Source organism: Python bivittatus, unplaced genomic scaffold (assembly GCF_059951505.1).
Source record: "Python bivittatus isolate LINGU-HERP-01145 unplaced genomic scaffold, Pbiv_v1 ctg000700_np1212, whole genome shotgun sequence".
Lineage (NCBI taxonomy): Eukaryota > Metazoa > Chordata > Lepidosauria > Squamata > Pythonidae > Python > Python bivittatus.
The window spans coordinates 29,012,910-29,034,477 of record NW_028277098.1 but is presented as its reverse complement, the minus strand read 5'-3'; the positions used below and the strand labels follow the sequence as shown (position 1 = coordinate 29,034,477).

General features: G+C 39.9%; 2 protein-coding genes across 3 annotated transcripts; both read right to left on the bottom strand.

Moving 5' to 3' along the window:
• Positions 1 to 771: 771 nt before the first annotated feature.
• On the bottom strand, positions 772 to 5,289 carry CUNH1orf52 (chromosome unknown C1orf52 homolog). Its single transcript, XM_007437563.3, has 3 exons — positions 4,939 to 5,289; positions 2,517 to 2,730; positions 772 to 1,370 (listed from the first exon to the last, which is right to left on the bottom strand). The coding sequence occupies exons 1-3, from the start codon at positions 5,212 to 5,214 to the stop codon at positions 1,291 to 1,293; spliced, it is 570 nt and encodes a 189-aa protein (XP_007437625.1). The 5' UTR covers positions 5,215 to 5,289; the 3' UTR covers positions 772 to 1,290.
• A 3,003-nt stretch (positions 5,290 to 8,292) lies between these two features.
• Positions 8,293 to 19,773, bottom strand: BCL10 (BCL10 immune signaling adaptor). Of its 2 annotated transcripts, none has more exons than XM_088153714.1 (3): positions 19,647 to 19,773; positions 13,512 to 13,800; positions 8,293 to 11,089 (listed from the first exon to the last, which is right to left on the bottom strand). In XM_088153714.1, the coding sequence occupies exons 1-3, from the start codon at positions 19,704 to 19,706 to the stop codon at positions 10,737 to 10,739; spliced, it is 702 nt and encodes a 233-aa protein (XP_088009840.1). In that variant the 5' UTR covers positions 19,707 to 19,773; the 3' UTR covers positions 8,293 to 10,736. The 2 variants fall into 2 exon arrangements, with proteins under 2 accessions (XP_088009840.1, XP_088009839.1); XM_088153713.1 differs by having other exon boundaries at positions 19,635 to 19,767.
• Between the last annotated feature and the right edge of the window lie 1,795 nt (positions 19,774 to 21,568).

Sequence of the window (21,568 nt, the reverse complement as noted above, 5' to 3'; positions counted from 1 at the left end):
TTGCTTAATTTGTCCTTAATACAATTTAAACAGAAACACAAAGCTTTTAAGACCTGACATAATAAGAACAGAGTTGGAAATAAAACAAGACAAACTGCAATTTCAAAATCAGAGCTTGGAAATGTTTTGCAGAGCAAGCAATCTAAATATGAACTGAAAAAAAAAAATCATTTAGAAAGCTCTGAGTACACCATATCCCATAGAATTAACTCATACTATGGGAAGTAGCCCTGAAGTTACTAAGAAATAAATAAGGGGCACTTTTATTTCTTTATAGATATACAAAGAAACACTATTTTAGCACTTTATCAAAACTGCCTAAACAATCTTGGGATACTATTTGATAATATTTCACACCAAGTCAATTTGTTAATATAAAACAAAAGGAACAATATATAAAACAAATAGGCTTACAGTCAGAAATTCTGTGTAAATATCAAAGATTTGATCCATGTTTGCTGGCCAAGACAGGTCTCAAGAGAAAAAGCAGGTGCTGTAGAGGAAGTTCTACTCAAATCCTCATCAGCTTAATATCGTGAAAATATTTTCTATCTTCCTAAAATCATACTTTTATTTGTACAGCTGCTAGACTGTTTCTAGATTAAGTGGGTTGAGTGAGCTCCCTTGGAAACTATGAAGCAAAGTATTTATGATTTGTCTCAAAGTTATCAATAAATTCAACTTATATAGACTAATGTTTGTTTGTCTAATACTACAGAGAAGTAAATATAATTTTCAATTATTAGATTTCAGTGAAATTTGTAATAAAGGTATCTTTGAAACATACAGCTTTATTTTAGTAAACTATTTATAAACATTTCAAAACAATCTCATTTTCACCACAATGCAGTTAAAAACTCTCCCTTCCCCCCAAAATAGCATTTTTATTAAGAAAAAAAAATCTATCACAATAGTTCAGTAAACAATTATTACATTTATGTTTCACATATCATCATTGTTCATATGTAGCATTTTTTGTAATATTTGCTTATTGCAAAATTAAAACTTATTCCAAAAATTAAACTCCTGTGGCATTGTAAAGGCCAATAAATTTATACCACGTGTGTTAAAGTTTACAGTGTCACAAGATTCTTTCTTAAGTGTGAAAAGAACATGAACTTCCAAAGTCTATATGAACACAAATATTTACCACAACATGTTTAAAAAGTTGTGTTGTAATTAAAAGGTTTCCACTAGAAACATTTCCATTAATAGGCTTGACATTTACAACAAACATCAATCAAATCAGAACTCTGACATTGATAAATTTATCAGTCTTTGTCCAATTCATCATTGCTTTTTCTTCTTTGTCTGCTCATCAGGGTTTAGTTTGCGTTTCTTAAATGAGCTGGGTTCATCTTTTTCACCATCTTCAAATAAGAGACAGTGTGTGTAAGTTAAAGATTTCAAAAGCCGCATGTGAAAAAACGGTCAGTTGTATCAACTTTTCTACATGGACATGGATCTATTCATGCAGCCTTATTGGCATTAATACAAAGGCAGTATGAAGTTGCCATTTCCTGGATTTTTTTCCCCAATTACTGAATCTGGACTATAGCCTTGGAATTTTCTAATAATCAACCATCCAAATACTAATCAGGTCCAATCCTGCTTAGCCTTTTCATCACTGAATTGCTGTTATGGTTAAGAAGTTACAGGAAGGGAGATTAAGGGAAACTCCCTTAACCATAAAACCATAAAAGCAATCCAATGATGAATTCAATGACTTAGGGCTTTCCATCACCAGTGATGTTTGAAAAAAGGCTAAACAAACTCTCTTGTGGATGCTCTAGCTCAGCCCTCTATAACCTGGCTTAAAACCTGGTGCTTTCCAGATGTATTAGACCAGTGTTTCTCAAACTTGGCAACTTTAAGACAGCTGGCTGGGGAATTCTGGGAGTTGAGGTCCACATGTCTTACAGTTGCCAAGTTTGAGAAACACTGTGTTAGACTTTAACCACAGCCAGGGGCTGAGAGTGGGGAACACTATTCTAGAAACCCAGCACTGAGGAGGCATTAGCCACTGAGCCTCCTCCTTCTCTATGAATTTTGTTTAATTTGGTCTTTAAATTCTGTTCCTGTTTATTAAAGGAATTGTTCAATTTCAAATCATTAGTCAACTTTAGACACAGGTAGATTAGACATTAAGCCAGCATGACTCTGTGGCCAGCAATATTATTAGCTGTTAGTAAAAATTCCCCAGAAATACAGGAATTTAATGTAAGTGTGGATGTATAAAGTTGAATGTATTAATTATCCTAATCAAAACATGCAGCCTTGGTAAGACTATGCACTTTATATTCATCTACATTTCACAGGAAACAACGAAAAGCTGCTCTCAAGTCTAGGATTAAGTTGTCTTTAATATTACTAATATTATGACTGGATTCAAAACTCCTCTGCATAATTCATGTAAGAAATGCCAATCTTCAAACAGAGAAATATTTTCCCATTATAGCACTCATATACAAAAAAAGCCAACATGGTTTCTTTTGAATGAAATTGAACACTATTACCTGATTCAACGTGTTCTTGCTCTTCTTCTGTATGTACACTGAAATGTACATTGTTTACATGCCTTGGAGCATCATCACCATTATCTTCGTAGATATTTGACCATTTGATTGCCATATCACGCTCAGGAGGAGGCGGAGGCTTTTTTTCCTTGACAATGTAAGTCTCAGGGGGAGGCACAGCATTTGTGGTCCATGCCTTGAATTCCTTAGGAGGCTGTTGAAAGAAATATGAAAAGACCAGTACTGGGAATACTATATTTGAAAGGCCTGGCTATAACAGATAGAAATTCATCTTATATCTGAAAATCTAGCCAAGTTGTAATAAACATTTAGCATGAATGCTATGGCCATTTAGACATACAAATAGCTTAACCAAACTCCTCGCTGTAAGAAAAGGTAAAAGTGAAAACAATAAGAAATATTAATGTCAAGAAAATAATAAATTCTGATCATGCAGCAGCTGATTAAGGCCAGCAGAATGAAAAGCTGATGGTGCCAAGCTTCCTTTCCTAGAAGCCTGGACCTGCCACATGCAGTGTGGTTTGTAGCTCCTGTGTTGACCACCTTTCTTCCTGGGGGTACCTCACTTGACATCCACCTCCTATCCCTAGTGTCTGAGAGAGAGATGGCACAAAGAACACAAAAATGTGCTACTTTTCTACCAATTTAAAGTGTCAACATGCAAAAAAAAAAAAGAACTAATTTCACTAGCGCCACATTCTCATTATGTTGCATGGAGGTTGGTAACTAAAGTATATTAGGCCTTCCTGACCCCTTTGAGTGATAAATCACTCTCAAAAGAGATAAGTAAAATCAAGCTTGATTTTAAAAAAAGAAAAGATAAAAATTAAAAAAACCCTTTTTTAACTTTAAATATTAACATGCAAACAGGCAATATAGAAGTAGATAAATTGCAATTTTTAAAATTAAATTGCTGACAATTTAATTAAAAAAAAAGAAAAAATACAATGCCCTGGACCAGCTCATTTATCCTTCATGAAGTTTCAGACTGTTCATCGACTCCCACATGTTTACTATATGAAAATAATTTAATAAATACTACTTTAAGTAATAGTACTACAAATAACAATAACAACAACAATAACAACCCTTAGGGGTTGATATTGACCACTTTGGGGAACCCTGCTTTGGACAAAACACATGATAGTGTTGGCAAGCTAAAAATAGAGAGTTCTCTCTCCAAGCAGAGAGTTCAATATCTCACCTGTCCCAAGAAGGTTCTAAAGAAAATATCAGAGACCTTTTATGTCTCCAACAAAGGGGGGGGTGGGGGAGGTGAGGTAACCTGACTCTATATATGATCAAGAGCCATGTTTCACTATGAATGTGTATTGTGATTGAGCCTGCACCTATAATCTGGCAAGCAGAGAATGTTCACTACACATCCTATATACGAACAGCATGTTTCACTTCCAGAATACAAATTTCATTAGCAAAAGATTATGGAAGATACCTTGTTCTTCAATTACACACACACACACACAGAGCCATAACCCTACAGCATTGTGTTTAGCAGGCTTAATAAAAACATATTAAGCAGATCTTAGAAACTTAAAGTCTGTCTACTCTTGGCCCATATTCCACACAAGGTAATATTATTTGAATGGAAAAATCATTCCAAATTGTTTAACATTTTGAGCCATTTAAAAATTGAGTACCACAGGGGCCATTTTTTTTTTTTTTAACATGGGCTGGGCCTTCAAAAGAGAGCCAGTTTGGTCTAGTGGTTAAGGCACCAGGCTAGAAACCGGGAGACTGAGTTCTAGTCCTGCCTTAGGCACAAAGCCAGCTGGGTGACCTTGGGCCAGTCACTCTCCCTCAGCCCTCGGAAGGAGGCCAGGGCAAACCACTTCCAAAAACGTTGCCAAGAAAACTGTAGGGACTTGTCCAGGCAGTTGCCAGGAGTCAAGACTGACTTGAAGGCACACACACACACACACACAAAATCCTTCAAAACCGAGGCATGCTAAAATCAAACATTGAACCATCACTGCAATGTTGAAGGGAGAGAGAGAGAGAAATCCATAACATAAATGGATTGAAAAGGCTAGACAGCCTTTCAGGTATTGCAGCTCCTACCATACCCCATATAACCCAGAAAAGAAGGCTGTTCGGTGCAGAGGGCAGAGACAGAAGTTAAGTCTGAGCAAATATACACAATGGGCGTAAAATACACCACTGTGTGTTTCATTTATGCACTCATCGAAGGTGTACGAAAACCCATCCCATATTATATGGATTAGCCTAGCCCATTAAGCCAAATCGAAGCCTTTGGCGTTTCTGCTACAATTGACTAGAACGGCCACCCCTCTGAATCCTACGGCTTCCTAACCACGGAGGAGCTACACGCCTTCCCTGCCCGGAGAAGTACGCCCAGAGCAATAGAAGAACCTTCGCTAACCTCTTCGGGAGCTCGCACGACCCGACTCTCCCAATCGATCTCCTTATGCAGCGGGTTATAGAGGAAAGCTGGTCGATTGACGCTGCGGAAGAGCTCCTCGGGCCCAGGCAAGCGCGATTTCGCCTCGGGGATGCCGTTCTGGGGCTGCTGTGAAGACGCCTTGGCCTCTCGACCCGAGCCTTCCTCGTCCTCAGCATCCGAGCCGGCACTCGAGCTGTTGTCGCTGCCGTACGCCGCAAAGAAACCTAGCGGGTCCTTCCCCTCCGCTGCTGCCATGGCAGGGACTCGTGCAACCGAAACACCCGTCCTCGGGAACCGGCGCACGCGAAGAGGAAAGTTCCGCGCTAGTGGCTTATGCGGAAAGTCTCTCTGAGTCTTTTCAGCTTGGACTAGGCGCTGTAGGGGGGTAGCCCGGCCGGATTCGTTCCTCGGCTCAGAAGAATTCCCATCTTCTCAGCAATGGGTTAGCGCGGGCTTAGTTTTATTAAACTTTGAGGTGCAGTAGCTCTTTCTAATCCATTTCTATTTTAATTCTAAAGAAAGATAATGAGCAACATTTCATCCCCTTTCCTCAAGCCTCGGTTCTGATAATTCGGAACGTGAGTTTACCAATTCTAAACGCAATGCGTTAAAACAGGGCTGCCTGTATATAGGCGTCAAAAATCCGGACAGTTATAAATGGAAGCAAAGAATTAAAGTTCTCCGTCATTCCTTGTGGTCGTCTGTATTTTTGCAATCCAGATTACAGCCCTAATTAAAAGGTATGCAGCCAGTTACATTTTTCTATACGTATCTGTAAACAGTGGAATTAAAAGTTCTTGCTATATAGCCTTTCGTTTGAATAGAGCTGGAGAAGTCCCCTTCACGCCCTTACTTCTTTACAATATTTACCAGTGCGATCCTTCCGTGCATATTTACTCAGAAGTTGTGTTGGGATTAAAGTAGGAAGTGCCTAAACTTTACCTTGCGTGGTTGTTACGATAAAATACAGAAAATACAGAAATATACAGTATTCGATCTCCATAACCTGATCGGAAGGCAGAATATAAGTGTAATACTTTCAAGACTATCTATAGAATTACAGCATAATATTGTTTTGATCAATCTTACGGTAAAGCTGATGAACAAATACAAAGGAATGTGGAAGCAGCAGGGGATGGTAAATAAATAATCCATTGTTGCGGAAGATGAAATTGGACAGCAAGCAATAAGAAAAGAAAGCATATCCACACATTTAGGATAAGTCTGTGGGGCTGAATGTATTGCACTATGCAGAACAAGCAAGGAATAATCATTTGCCATTTTATGTGGGTACAGCAATATCAAAGGGAACTTCAGAAACTTCCAGGAAAGGTATAATTCTAGAACAAACTATTTTTATTTTGTTGCTTGCTTGCCTGCCTGCTTAAGTGCCATCAAGTCAGTGCCAACTCTTGGTGACCGCAGCTTCACACAGTGACAAAGTCATAGCCAATGAGGTTTTTTCTGAGCACAACTATTACTAATTAAATTTTTCCCCCAATACCTTGCCTTTGCAACCCCATAGGTTGATTTTCTCTAGAACGATCTGTCCCCAACCTGGTCCTCCAGATCTTCCAACAGGACACCCATTGCTGCTGTAATTGAATTCATCCACCTTGCTGCTGGTCATCCTCATCTCTTTCCTTCCATCTTTCCCAGCATGTTAGACTTCTCTAGAGCACTAGGTATTTGCATAATGTGTCCAAAATATGGTAATTTGACCCTGATCATTTGTTTCATACAGAACAAGTGGAATAAGTCAGAAACACATAGAATTGAGTAAGGCATATATGCATAAACCAGTTTAAAAAAAGTGATAAGCAATAAGGCAGTAGCTGATCTTAGAAAACTACCATCACAGTCTCCTAAATGATAGCTGACCAGTGCAGGCTGGGATGAGTTTAAGTCCATTGACAGAACCTTGTTATCTATGTAGACTTTTCTATGGAAAATATCTGCTAGTAAAAATTAATGAACTTGGTCCCCTGAACCTAGCAAGGAATGGGTGTGGGAATGTAGATTGCCAGTCCTGATATAGTGGGCAGCGCAATAGGCCATGGACTATTGTTTTGATGGTTGATTCTGGGCATATGCAGTGATGATCTATTGACCCATCCCCTCAGCAGGTTCAAGAGTAGAACATGGAGCCTAGTTAATATAAACACCTTTTGAGAGGGAAAGTATCTTTAAGAGAGTTTAGAATAAGGGAGTGTCCTATAAATTATAGCCATAGTCTAGACATATGGTAACATTTTTTTTAATCCATTCCTTTTACAGTACTTCCTTTATCAGTATGCCTTTTTCTTATTTAGTTTTACCATTTCATTTTAGACCTGTTCATTTTCTCCAACTGCCCCCTCCTGCCAGTTTGGCTTTGCTGAAAAGGACTGCAGGCTGCTCAAAGTCACGTAACAAAAAGGAAAAAAAAATGCAGCAGCATTTATTATGCAAGGTTTATGAACTGGCTGTTATCTCATAGCCCCTGTTCTGTTCACTACCTCTTGGTCATCATATAATAATAGATGCAAACTTTGACACCTAATTTTCTATTTTTTCCTAATATTATTTTCTATCAGAAACTTCAGTACATTGATAAACTGGGAGGTGTTTCCCACACCATTTCCTACTACAGAAAGTTTTATTAACAATGACTACTAGTTAGAACAAATCAGGGGCAAAATTTCGTATTGACATCTATTTCACAATACATTTAAAGTCAACAACGTATTTGTACCACTGGCATTTGTTATTAACACTCTACCTTATCAGTGACTTCAATTCTTAGATACTGCATCTTCATAGATATTTGTGAATATGCAAAGCCATTTCTAAAATGAAAAGAGATATCAGAAAATAATAATTATGGGAGCCATTAAATGGAATCAAGGCATCCATTTTTTGTTTTTCCTAAGGGGAGGGAGATTTTCTTGCTTAGGCACCAAAATATTCCTTTTTTATTGAATGATATCACATATCACACAGTTGAGCATCCTGCTTCCAACTAATAGTCAATAAGATATTTTTCAAGAAGCCTGTAACTGTTACAGAAGGCAATTCAATTTTGGAGGGTGCCAGCATATGAGTACACTGCATCTGACATAGAATTTAATTGTAATGAGCCAGATAGAGGTTTCCTAGGCTGCAGATCATTGAGTTTCAAATTACAAGGTACAACCTATAACACAGGACCTGTTCTGAATATATCTGTAAAGTATGGATTCTTGAGAAAACATTTGCTTCCCCTAATAGCCTAAGTACACAACTATCAGTGAAGAGAAGCCAAGATTAGGACATGAAATACACTGAGAAAACTATTTTTAAAAAAATCACTTTATTATACAAACAAATTGGTTACATTTATTATACAAATGCTTCATAGACTGCCTATGGGAAATATTTGTAAAGCATTAAACAGAAAGCACATACCTCTAAATATTTTTCAGTTCAATATTGCTTTATACAAAAGCACACATTTTTAAAAAGTATGACTTAAGAATACAATAATTTCCAAACATATTATTTATTAGAGCAGTATTTGTTATTTTTCTCTATTGTAGTACACATCATAATCAAAATTGGCCTATGTAGCTGTATTACCTATAGTAATTCACACAGGTTTTGGCATATATGAAATGAAGCACAATAGAGAGAAAAACCCGATTTAATTTCAACACTAAGGAAGCTATAAAACTTTTAAAAGAAAATATGAGAGTAATAGGGATCAGTCCATTAATATGCAAATACAGTGTTTTTTTTTATAAATTTGGCAACATCTGCAGTTGGTAGCCAAACAAGGAAATTCATGCTCCATAAAACAACATCATGGAAGTTTGAGCTGAGGTAGCATTTGCATCAAAAAGCTGTTAACAGAAATGGTCAGATTATCAGGAGACCCAAAATATGATTAGATTAGATTGAGGCTCAAGACAGATGTATTCTGAAGCAGGGAACCAGTGCATTGTATAACATAACCTAGTACCAACTTGAGTTCATATAAACTCTTCTTAAAATACTGGACTGTAATCTTATGGATGTCTATATGGGAACAAGTTCTACTGAACTCAGACATATTTCTGAATAACACGTGAAACACAAAGCTATCTGTTTATTTAAACTAGGTAACTGGCTGCAATTTTATCCAAGATATTGTAAAAGAACAAAGTTATTTATAAACTTTTGTTATCTCAGAAGCCTTACTGAAACTCATTTTGCTTTTGGCTAAGTAAAATTTGAATTTAATCTAACGTATTGTTTTCTAATGTTCAAGAAACAAAAATGGCAAAAGCTAAAGATGAAGAAAAAAAACCACTTTTATGCTACCCAAAAAATAAATATGCCTTTTAAATGCCCAGAAAACTAATCTTTCCTTTACAGTGTTGCATCTTGATGAAGCCATGAGAAAAACTTTTGAAATATGAGATGATCTTACACTCCCTGAGATGGCATAGTAGAAAATATGTGTCCAATACAACATTGTTTCACCTTGAGAAATAAGCACTGAAACTGAGGATTTTTGTTTTAGAAATATACTCAATGTTGTAAAGTGCAAACTTAAATATATCCACTCAGAAATAAGCTCCACTGAGCTCAACCAAACTTACTGTCAAGTAAGCATGCTACAGGTATTTTAAGCTCCAATTCTTAAGGAACTGTATACATTTAATGCCTAATATATACTTAATTTAAAAGAGACTTATCGCTATAATTTTTAAAAAGTTAACTTGGAGAATCAATCATTCAGAACAAAAGAAGTCACCTACAGGTAGTCATTGCTTAATGATGGTGATTGGGACCAGAATTTCCATCGCTAAGTGAAGAGATCATAAAGTACGACGTCATGTGACCACGCTTAGCTACAGCAATTCCGGTAAAATTCCTGGTTACCATTGTTAAGTAAGGACCACACGAGTCATTAAGTGAGGATCTCATGTGATTGTGACTTCCAACTTCCTGCTGGCTTCCCCACTGACTTTGCTTGGGGGAAGCAGGCAGGGAAGGTTGCAAATCGCAATCACAACACTGCGGGACACCGCGATGGTCGGAAATCCAGTCCAGTTGCTGAGTGCCTGGATTGCGATCATGTGACCACTGGGGTGCTGCAATGGCTGGAACTTCGAGGACCAGTTGTAAGTACCACTTGTTCAGTGCAGCTGCTGTACAAGCGATCATTAAACGAGGACCACCTGTATAAGACGGGACTGATCAATCTTCAAAGATATAGTCATAATACTTTAATTCAGAAGGTATTTTTCCCTCTTTACTGAGGTCTTCATTACTTCCTGATTATACTGTTCAAGCAGAATGCAACATTTTCCAGATATTAACCAGAATTGCTCAGTTGAAGCTTTATTCCAATACGACAACTGTGAGAGATTATAACCCCAAACACAGTACATTTTTACAAAAATGTATAAATACTAAATCTTTTTAATTATTCATTTTCCTATATTATTTTTCAATAGAGCAAGAATTGTTTTAAATGCCTCTATTCACTTACCTGTAAGTCCCATTGAAATCAGTGGGGCTTACTTCTGAATACACAAGTACAGGATTATAATTTGCACAACTCAATACAAGCAGCTTGATGATTAGTTAAATATGAACATTTACGGAAAACACCTACTTTCAGTTTTAAAAAGTAATACAATCATGTACAGTAAGCAATTTTTAAGATGAATTACTCTGTTCTCTTAGTGAACTGACTGTTTAGAAACATTTTTTTAAGGCAACATCCAGCATAATATTACCCTTTTAAAATTAATCAAGAAAGGCAACCACTATGGAAGAAGTGAGCGGGATCGTAATGGTAGAAAGGGATTTTCACTAGAAGTAGATATTTCCTCTTGTTCATTCTGCAATTCTGTTGGAATAGGAGGTGCTCCAGGATCTCCAGGTCCTGGAAGAGTAGAGAAAACTGAATTTTCCATATTTCCAACCTCTGTAATAGGGAAATTCATTGAACAAAGAGAAGAGGCAGATGCAAAAGCAGCTGTACTGTATTCTTCTGAATGTAGGTAGGTGTTTTCTCTGTCTCTTTGTTTTTCAAACAGATTAGATTCATTTGACTGTGATCTAGAGAGATTGTTTGGTTGCTCACATACTGAAGCCATGCAGTTGTTACAACTTGTTCCTGTAAAAAAGATATTAGATTACTTACAGATATGGTATGTGTAAAAGGTATATTAACTATTGCTAACTATTGCCATAACTTGGATTATTTTGCCACAATTTTATCTGTTCAACTTTATTCTTTTTTGTGAAATCTTAGATTTATATAGAACTTTTATTCCAAAATTCAACTTAAGAAATACCCTGTATTGTTGTTTCTTGAAGAAAGAAGACGGTTTGGAAAGAAAATGTCTAGAAACCCTAGCTGTGATCCAGACTGTCTATACAGCCCTATGGATCAGGCCAAGAAGCTATTTATTTATAAAACACTTCTTTGCCACCTAGAGGTTATTAATATGAAATCTTAATCTTGTCCAAGTAGCAAATGGGCAACCAATGCAGCTCTTTCAACTATAGTGTTATATGGCAGCAGCATGGTATACCACACAACAGTTCTGGATGATGCATAAGAGAAGCGCCACATACAGCATTAATCAAAACAGGAAGTTACCAATGCACAGGGTACAAAAACTAAGCTATTCTTGTCCATGAACAGCAGTAGCTGACATACTAACCAAAGCTAGTAATGAGCTCTGTGTCCCTGGCATCTTAGAGACAATTATGATCTTATAAACTCCCTTAAACTTTTTATCTGCTGAACAGAGAGCAATCCCCCCTATGTCAGGAAAATGATATTTTCAGGGACTTGGAACTACCCACCCATGAAACTTCTATTGACAAAATTCAGATCTATCGCTCCTATCTAGCCTATTACCTCCAGCTACAGACATCATCGCTATGTCTTTACAGCTTCTTTTATAGAAAACTGTACTGCACATCATCAACAAAGTGGTGATACCATGCTCCAAATCTCCTGGTGACTGCCCCAACTGACTTCTTAAGACTGGAGAGAAAACGGTTCCTTCTGATATTTCTGGGCACAACTGCCAGAAAGCTAAAAGTTAACCCAATGCTTCTTGTGACTGACTTTGAATGAACCAATACAATACAATGTACAACACTATCCCCAACATGCAGAGAAAATCTAAAGAGATGCAATAGTCAATTGTATTGAAAGCTTCCAAAACATCAAGCAAGCAAATAGGATTGCACTCTCCTAATACTATATTGTCTGTTAGGGAAATCACAGTCAAAATCAGATTTGAACTCATGCTGAAATAGATGTAGATAACCAGTTCCCTCTAAGAGTGTCTGAAACTCGACTGCTACCATCCTTTTAATATTTTCTTCCCAAAAATGGTATAAGCAACTAAGAAATTCTTACTCAATTTTCTGGATCCAGAGCAGTTTTTTTCAAGAGGGGCTCTATGACTATCCCTTTAAAGACACTAAGTATTACCCATTATTCAATGACACATTTATCATAATCTAGACCTATGCAATCTATAGTCCCCAATTAATTACAATTATCCATTAAGGAGAGGGACTGAAAGGACAGATGGTCAATCTTACAATCTTATACCTAAAATCTGATTTCTGAAATCTACCCACTAAGTCACCATGGATACAAATACTTTTATCTTTGAAGAGCTCAGCAGACTTCTTATAACTCTCTTATATATATCATCCCTGAATGTTAGTAACCTTTGAACCACTCAAACTAAAGCTACAGGATAAGCTACTAGTAAATGCAATAGAGGCAACAAAATAAGACTTCTGATTTTGCTACCCTATTGTCATACAATAGGCATAACAACATATGACAAGTGCTCATTTGTCTAGCCTAGTTCAACATCCTCAGTGTCCCTGAGAATCAGAATGAAATATTCTATAAGGTTGGAAGACATATAGAAATTATCATGATACATCATACCACTCCAATACACAATAAAGGACTCAAGGGAATTAAGCTAGGTTGTCAACCAAAACCTGATTTAAAAAAAATCATTGTGTGGCTCTTATGCTTGAATATATGTCATTATTTCTAAATTTTTGTGCCTTCAATGACACAAAGGAAGGCAGATTATTTTGACATACCTTGTGTATCTCTTACAGAATTCATAGGAACATACAGGTAGTCCTCAATGTCCAATCACAATAGGGACCGGAATTTAGGTTGCTAAGCGATTTGGTCATTAAGTTGATGAGACCTTTTTTACGACAGTTGTTAAGCAAATCACTGTGGTCACTAAGTGAGTCCAGCTTCCCCAATGGATGTTTTTTGCCGGAATTCTCTTAACGGCCAAATGGTTCACTTAACGATTGTCGTAAAAAGGTCACAAATTGCAATCAAGTGACCGCAGGGGTCATAAAGCACTTTCCCCAAGGCTGTCATAACTCCAGACTGTCATCAAATGAACGGTCACTAAGTGAGGACTACCTGTACTTAAAAGTAAATATGCATAAGAGCAGGTTATGTAGCTATTTTTATAAGCCCTTTTGTAATACACTAGCACACATAATATTCAGTTATTAAACAGTACCTTTAAGGCTTTCAAGTTTTTCATTTTTTGCTTTCAAGACAGCATCAGTTATTTTTTCTAACAGGAAGTTTTGTGTTTTTTCACATTTGATAGATTCTATCAGTGCATCTAGTCCTTTTGGATGTTCTGCTAAATAATCCAGCAGTTTCCCAGCCTTCTTCCTACTTGACGTTCGACAAGAGATTTCTTCAGTGTCCTCTCTACTCAGTATTTTCTTTGAACGTAGATAGTCAAAATGTCTTTCTGCAATTATTTTGTCACACAGATACCGACGTAATCGTTCTAAAACCTAGCATAAAAATAAGACCATGTTAATAAAAGTTTAACTTTATTAATATATAAATTATTCTATGTGCTACTATGAAGGAGCAATGAATCATAAATAATACCTGACAAATAAGTTTAAGTTAGAATTTTCAGTACTGTACGTTATCAAGAACAAGGAGTAAGTCAAGTCTTGGACTCAACTCCTGTTCATGAGATCATCTTTTTCATGGTACTGATCTAAGGATTACTGAATTAGCAATCAAATATCATGAAGTACTAAGCATTAGTTAGAAGTATTTAATAATAAAAAGGAATGGAAGTTCACAATCTTTGGTAAAAGACTTTATATTAAACTTTACTATTGTCATTATAGTGATCTATCGCTTCAGTTATAGGTGAAGGAGGAAGAGAAAATGAAGCAATAACAACTGCAATGCATAAGATATTAATTTATTAAACATGGAAAAGGGAGAGGATATTCAACTGGATGGCTGTGTGAGGGAATGGTGTTATGAAGGCCACGCTTAGGGAGGTAAGCATTTCCTTAGCCCTCAACAGGAGCGTGGGAAGTTTAAGAAGATGAGACTGGAACCACGCTAAGGAATTCACGGTGTTGTGGCTTGCTGGCTTGGGAACGTAGGTTCAGTCTGAGAGATTTCTGTCTTGAGGTGGAAGCTAATAAACGCAACAGAACTGTATTGCACTGTCTCATGGAGTTCTTTCCGCTGAACCTGACAGGCTGTGACTTTTCAATTATACCCTCATACAGTCTTCCTATGTACAATGACAGTAAAACAGCTTTAGAAACATGCCTTCTTTACCATGTGAATTTGCTCAAGAAAGAAATCAGAGAAGATATTTACAGTGGAACCTCGGTTTACGAACTTAATTCGTTCCGTGACTCTGGTCGCACCCCGAATTGGTCGCACCCCGAAATTTCCCCATAAGGTTCAATGTAATTACCGTTAATCCGTTCTGGCATGGAGGACAGGGAGGCGGCTATTGCTTGGAGGGAGAGTCCCCCTCCCTACGACCACGTGTCAGGGGCGGAAAATGGCCGCAGACCACGTGTCAGGGGCGGAAAAATGGCCACGGACCACGTGTCAGGGGCGGAAAAATGGCCGCGGACCACGTGTCAGGGGCGGAAAAATGGCCGCGGACCGTGTCACAGGAGGGAAAATGGCCACACATCCTGTTCGTACCCCGAGGCAGAGTTCGCAAACCGAGGTAAATTTTTGCGGCCAGAGCTGGTCGTAACCCGAAAAGTTTGTTAACAGAGGCGTTCGTAACCCGAGGTACCACTGTACATTTGCTTTCTTGGCTGTCCATTGTCTTCTCAAGAACTTTCTCCAACACCAAAGTTCAAAAGCATCAATACTCTTCCTATCCTTCTTCAAAGTCCAACTTTTGCTTCCATAGAATATTACAGGGAGTACCATTGCTTGCACTATTCTGTAGATACAGAGAAATCATGGCATCTGAATATCTTTTCCAAGGCCTTCATGGCTGCTGTGCCAAGTGCTAGTCTGCAGTGTATTTCTTGACTGCTTGTTCCTTTTACTTCTGATGGTTGATCCTGAAAGGCAGAAGCTATCTATAACTTCAAAATCTTCATTCTGAATTCTAAAGCTGGTTGTAGTAGTATCTGTTGTCACTAGTTTGGTCTTCTTTATGTTTAATTTTAATCCCATTTTTTCACTGTGCTTTTGACTTTTATTACTAGAGCTTTGTGATGTGTCATAAAGTGCAACATCATGTGACTACGTCGCTTAATGACAGCAATCCTGGCACTCCCCATTGCCATCTGTTAACCGAGAATCGCAGGTTGTTAACCAAGGACCTCCTCTCAACTTCTTGCTGGCTTCCAACAAACAGAGTCAATGGGGAAGCTGGCTGGTGGGCAGGTAAGTGGCTACTGCCAGGTGGAGGAGGGTACGTGAGTGGCCAGCAAGGCATGAGCATAGTAGGGCTGGTAGTAGCTGCTGCCGGCTGGGGGAGGGTGTGCAAGGGTGTGCAGGTGGATGGCATGTGTGTGGCAGGGCTGGGGGTGGCTGCTGCAGGGTGCACAGGTGTCTTGAGGCGTGGTGAGAATGAGGTGGGGATGGCTGCTGCCAGGTGGGTGTGTGTGCACGATGGTGCAGGTGGGCAGCGCAGTCTGGTGTGGCAGGGCTGGTGATGGCTGCTGCTGGGTGGGGGAGAGTACGTGAGGATGCAAGGGTGACCATTAAGGCGCAGCACAAGCATGGTGGGGGCCAGCTGCTACCGGCTGTGGAAGGGTGCACAGGTGGTCATCGAGGCGCAGCGCAAGTGGCTGCTGCTGGGCATGCAACCATGTGCCTGTGGCTGTCAAGGCTGGGCACAAGCATGGTGGGGGTGGCTGCTATCAGAAGGGGCAGAGTGTGCTGGTGTTTAATATATTATTTAATGTATTTAATGGCTGGTGTGTGTCTTCCGGGCTGTGTGGCTGTGGTCTTGAAGTTTTGTTTCCTAACGTTTCGCCAGCACCTGTGACCGGCATCTTCAGAGTGCAGGAGCACAGACAGGAGCAGTTCTCTCTGTGCCCAGGGTGATGTGACCCTTTTTGTGGGTATTTATAGAGATCTGAGGGGGGGGGGGGGAAGGAAGGGGGGGGAGATCCTGCACTCTGAAGATGCCGGTCACAGGTGCTGGGGAAACGTTAGGAAACAAAACTTCAAGACCACGGCCACACAGCCCGGAAGACCCACACCAGCCATCGTATGCCGGCCGTGAAAGCCTTCGACAATAATGTATTTAATGTTTATTTAAAATTTAATGTATTATTCTTTGACTACTGTTCCAACATAAAATAATAAATACAATCTAAAAGATCACAAGAGAAATTGACTTATGATCTTGAACAAAAAGTGAATATTCTATATATTGTAGATATATACAGTGGGGCAAAAAAGTATTTAGTCAGCCACCAATTGTGCAAGTTCTCCCACTTAAAAAGATGAGAGAATAATTTTCATCATAGGTATACCTCAACTATGAGAGACAAAATGGGGAAAAAAATCCAGAAAATCACATTGTCTGATTTTTAAAGAATTTATTTGCAAAACATGGTGGAAAATAAGTATTTGGTCAATATCAAAAGTTCATCTCAATACTTTGTTATATATCCTTTGTTGGCAATGAGAGAGGTCAAACGTTTTCTGTAAGTCTTCACAAGGTTTTCACACACTGTTGCTGGTATTTTGGCCCATTCCTCCATGCAGATCTCCTCTAGAGCAGTGATGTTTTGGGGCTGTCGCTGGGCAACACGGACTTTCAACTCCCTCCAAAGGTTTTCCATGGGGTTGAGATCTGGAGACTGGCTAGGCCACTCCAGGACCTTGAAATGCTTCTTACGAAGCCACTCCTTCGTTGCCCAGGTGGTGTGTTTGGGATCATTGTCATGCTGAAAGACCCAGCCACGTTTCATCTTCAATGCCCTTGCTGATGGAAGGAGGTGTTCACTCAAAATCTCACGATACATGGCCCCATTCATTCTTTCCTCTACACGGATCAGTCGTCCTGGTCCCTTTGCAGAAAAACAGCCCCAAAGCATGATGTTTCCACCCCCATGCTTCACAGTAGGTATGGTGTTCTTTGGATGCAACTCAACATTCTCTCTCCTCCAAACACGACAAGTTTAGACCAAAACATTCTACTTTGGTTTCATTTGACCATATGACATTCTCCCAATCCTCTTCTGGATCATCCAAATGCTCTCTAGCAAACTTCAGACAGGCCCAGACATGTACTGGCTTAAGCAGGGGGACACGTCTGGCGTTGCAGGATTTGAGTCCCTGGCGGCATAGTGTGTTACTGATGGTAGCCTTTGTTACTTTGGTCCCAGCTCTCTGCAGGTCATTCACTAGGTCCCCCCGTGTGGTTCTAGGATTTTTGCTCACCATTCTTGTGATCATTTTGACCCCACAGGGTGAGATCTTGCGTAGAGCCCCAGATCGAGGGAGATTATCAGTGGTCTTGTATGTCTTCCATTTTCTAATTATTGCTCCCACAATTGATTTCTTCACACCAAGCTGCTTGCCTATTGCAGATTCAGTCTTCCCAGCCTGGTGCAGGTCTACAATTTTGTTTCTGGTGTCCTTCAACAGCTCTTTGGTCTTGGCTATAGTGGAGCTTGGTGTGTGACTGTTTGAGGTTGTGGACAGGTGTCTTTTATACTGATAACAAGGTCAAACAGGTGCCATTACTACAGGTAACAAGTGGAGGACAGAGGAGCCTCTTAAAGAAGTAGTTACAGGTCTGTGAGAGCCAGACATCTTGCTTGTTTGTAGGTGACCAAATACTTATTTCCCACCATGATTTGCAAATAAATTCTTTAAAAATCAGACAATGTGATTTTCTGGATTTTTTTCCCCATTTTGTCTCTCATAGTTGAGGTATACCTATGATGAAAATTACAGGCCTCTCTCATCTTTTTAAGTGGGAGAACTTGCACAATTGGTGGCTGACTAAATACTTTTTTGCCCCACTGTACTTTATAGCTGGAAAAATAGAAGAAAGGCAAAACCAACATCCACTGACTCATTTATGTACAACATTCAGATATCAGGAAGGGGAATTCCTATAAACACTCCAGGAGAAACTGCTATGGGGAAAGTACAATTTGGTGTAGACGCCTATCCATGAAGGGAATTGAGGAAAACAAAGGGGCCTGGAAGAACAAAGAGGATGAACAGAATATGAAAAGGAAAACCAATATGGTGTAGCAGTTAAGATGTTACAGACTGAGGAGACCAAGAGTCAAATCCATCCTTTGCCACAGAAGTTCCCTGAATGAGTTTGGGCTAACTGTTACCTCTTTATCCAACCATCTCAGAAGGACCTGATTATTGGATGAAAAACAGAGGAGAAAGTGCGATATACAGGGTTTCTAGGACAGGGTTTCCCAAATTGTGAGGTGTACCTCCCTTGGGGAGGTGCAGACAGAATCCAGGGGTGGTGTGAAGAACATTTTAGTTCTACATTGTTATAATAAATCCACCTTTCTCAAAATACTAGCTTCAAGTGAGTAACATGGTGGTAGAGGAGGCACAATCTTTGCTTTTTTGTTTTTTATGCCTTTATCAAAAACAAAGCTTCATTGTATTGTTTTCATTGTTCCTTTTTGTTCATTTTGGTGTTCAGATTTTTATGGAAGGTGTGTACATTAAGACTGCACTAAAGGGAGGTGTGAGGGCAAAAAGGTTAGGCATTCTAGGGAAACAGAAGGATGGAAACCCAACAAATCCATCCAGCAACTTTTGGATGTTCTCTTTGGCTGTTAGCTGATGCTTTCAATTAAAGATGCTGGGAATTTAAACTGGGGGCTTTAGGCATCCAAAACGTGCGCTCTTTGCCCCTTGAGGAGGAAGGGGACAAAAACCTTCCCTCCCCAAATTGTACAAATTTCACCTCTCCGCTGCTGACAGATGGAGACAAACCCAGCAACCCGCCTCGCGATGCTTGAAGCTTTCTGGCTCAGCGGAACGGAGGCTGCCTGAAGGGAGCCCCACGCAAAGCAGGACTGACGTCGCAGCGGCAGGAAAAGCCACACCTGGCGGAATTTCCGCGCCGACGACACTCGGAGAGCAATTGCCAATCCGCCGCGACACGGAAACTTGACGTGCCGACGCCATGGCAACTGCTGCGCTTCCACCCCTTCGATCCCGATGTTTTAAGGACACTCTTTGGGCCCCCATGTTTATACCGCCCCCTATCATCACGGAGGCGCCCCCTTTCCCCCCAAACACGAAGCTCCGGACCCTCACGCCAAGCGTGCGTGCGCCCGCCCTAGTCCCGCGCCCGCCGCCGTCACGGCAGCACCGCGCCTCACTCTCTTACTTCCTTTTTCACCTCCGCCATTTCATCTTCGGTGAGCGGCCGCTCGGCCGCCGTCAGCTCAGCGTCCGCCATGGCGGAAATAGCAGCGCGCGGTCGCGGGTAAAAAGGCCACGAGGGAAAAGCGACCCTTCCGCGAGGCGAGAAATGCTTGGCCGGAGGGTGACTCCCTCGGGAGGAACTCAACTTCGCGTCCCGGCGGTGAGCTACGCCACACCCCTATTGGCAGGCCAGCGCGGAGGCGGCGCGCCTGGCATCGCGCATGCGCCTTGCTCGGGCTAAGACTTCCTCATTTAGTTGTGGGTGTTGGTTTCCGTCCCGGTTTGGCGTTTGGCACGCTTAATCCTGCTAAGTTTAAGATTATTTCGGTGCTTAGTGTCACAGTGGGTCTCTCTGTCGGGTCTCGGAGGCTGAGGACATGGGGATTATTATTACCGTTCATAACTTTGGTGTTAGCTCGCTTGTTCGCTTTATAATAGCGTGGCTGGGAGAGAATTGATTTTAGTTAGCTGCGTGTAAATTGTGTTCATAGGAGAAAAAGTAATAGGGGATATACCAGAAAGATAGCTTAGGAGCACTTTTTCTGTCTCTCTTTTTTTAAAATAGCTTCTGCGCAGTTTGCTCTAGCATCTACTTTTTTGTCTCCTTTGTTCTGCAAAAAGATGACACCTTTGGATTTGATTTGGGGTGACCGGGTGAATGTGTCCATCTAGTTTTCTCGGAAACAAGATTTATTTGTTCATCTGTTAGATTTATATGGCTGCCAATCAGAGACTCAAGGCAGTGTACATTTAAAAACACTACAAAAACAATCAGAATGCAAAAGGTATAAAAATTAAATGATGCTATGAGGAAGTACATAAAGAAAAAGTTTCAGCCATCTTTCCTCACTCATCAGTATCAGAAAACACTTCAGTTCATGGCCTGTTTGAAAAGCTGAGTGTTGATGTCTTTCTAAAGCAGAGAGGGATGAGTCCAAGTGGACCTGTGGGGAAATAATATTCCAGGAATGGCAACAGAGAAGGCACATCTCTGGGACCCCACAAGGTGGCATTAGCTGAAGGGACCCTGTCAGATCTTATAGGATGGGCAGAGGCAATTGCAATGTTGTAGATAACTAGACTTCAAACCACGTTGAACTTTCTGGATGACAACCATCAATTTGAATTGTACCTGGATCCTCACTTATAACCAGTGGACCCTGCAGAGCGGAGGTGTCACATGGATGTACTGATGTGCTCCCATAACTGCTTGCCTAGCATGTTCTGGAGCAGCTGTAATGTCTTATTATGTTGCTACTTTCACAAGATGAAAAGTTACTCTTTCAGCATCCCAGTCCTGCTTAGCTTCCAAACAGAGACAGGGGGGTTAGTTGCTGCCACCTGTTAAGACTTGTTTGCAAGCCTACAACTGTTTTTACAAGTGGCATGTTTTATTTTTTGATGCATCAATCTATCAATGGATGGGAAGATTAGTTCCAAAAAATAATTAAAGCAGGGATAGGGGAAACTGTACTCTCTGTTTATTCACTATTGGCCATACTACTGTACTTGTGGATATTGGCAACCAACCTATCTTGTGTCATAGGCTCCTGTTTCCAATATAAAGGCCCTTAAATGAAATGAGTGTTTTAGTTACTAACCCTACAAATATGGGAAATAAGAACAACCTAAGAAAATGATTATGGCTTATATGTAAATCTTGGCTCAGTATTAGGTAGAATAATTCTGATAAGGATTTCCCCACGTTTGTCAGTTTGTAGATAGAGAAAGAGTCTTCGAAAGAATTAAGAGTCTTTTGGCATATTAAGAAGGGGTGAACAGATCACTGTTCTTGGATTGAGTTTGTCCCCAAGGATTCAAAAAAAACCCCCAAAAGTTGCAATTTAATTAATTAATTAGTTACATTTATATCCTTACTTTTGTTCAGGAGCTCAA

What these genes read in the sequence shown, in the direction of transcription:
- CUNH1orf52 (XM_007437563.3), bottom strand. Translation starts at nt 5,214, where the DNA reads ATGGCAGCAGCGGAGGGGAAGGACCCGCTAGGTTTCTTTGCGGCGTAC. An exon ending in TCGTGCGAGCTCCCGAAGAG is followed by an intron (nt 2,731 to 4,938) that starts GTTAGCGAAGGT and finishes TTCTTTCAACAG; the next exon opens with CCTCCTAAGGAATTCAAGGC. An exon ending in GCAAGAACACGTTGAATCAG is followed by an intron (nt 1,371 to 2,516) that starts GTAATAGTGTTC and finishes TCTTATTTGAAG; the next exon opens with ATGGTGAAAAAGATGAACCC.
- BCL10 (XM_088153713.1), bottom strand. Translation starts at nt 19,706, where the DNA reads ATGGCGGACGCTGAGCTGACGGCGGCCGAGCGGCCGCTCACCGAAGAT. An exon ending in TGGCGGAGGTGAAAAAGGAA is followed by an intron (nt 13,801 to 19,634) that starts GTAAGAGAGTGA and finishes TTTTTATGCTAG; the next exon opens with GTTTTAGAACGATTACGTCG. An exon ending in AAAACTTGAAAGCCTTAAAG is followed by an intron (nt 11,090 to 13,511) that starts GTACTGTTTAAT and finishes TCTTTTTTACAG; the next exon opens with GAACAAGTTGTAACAACTGC.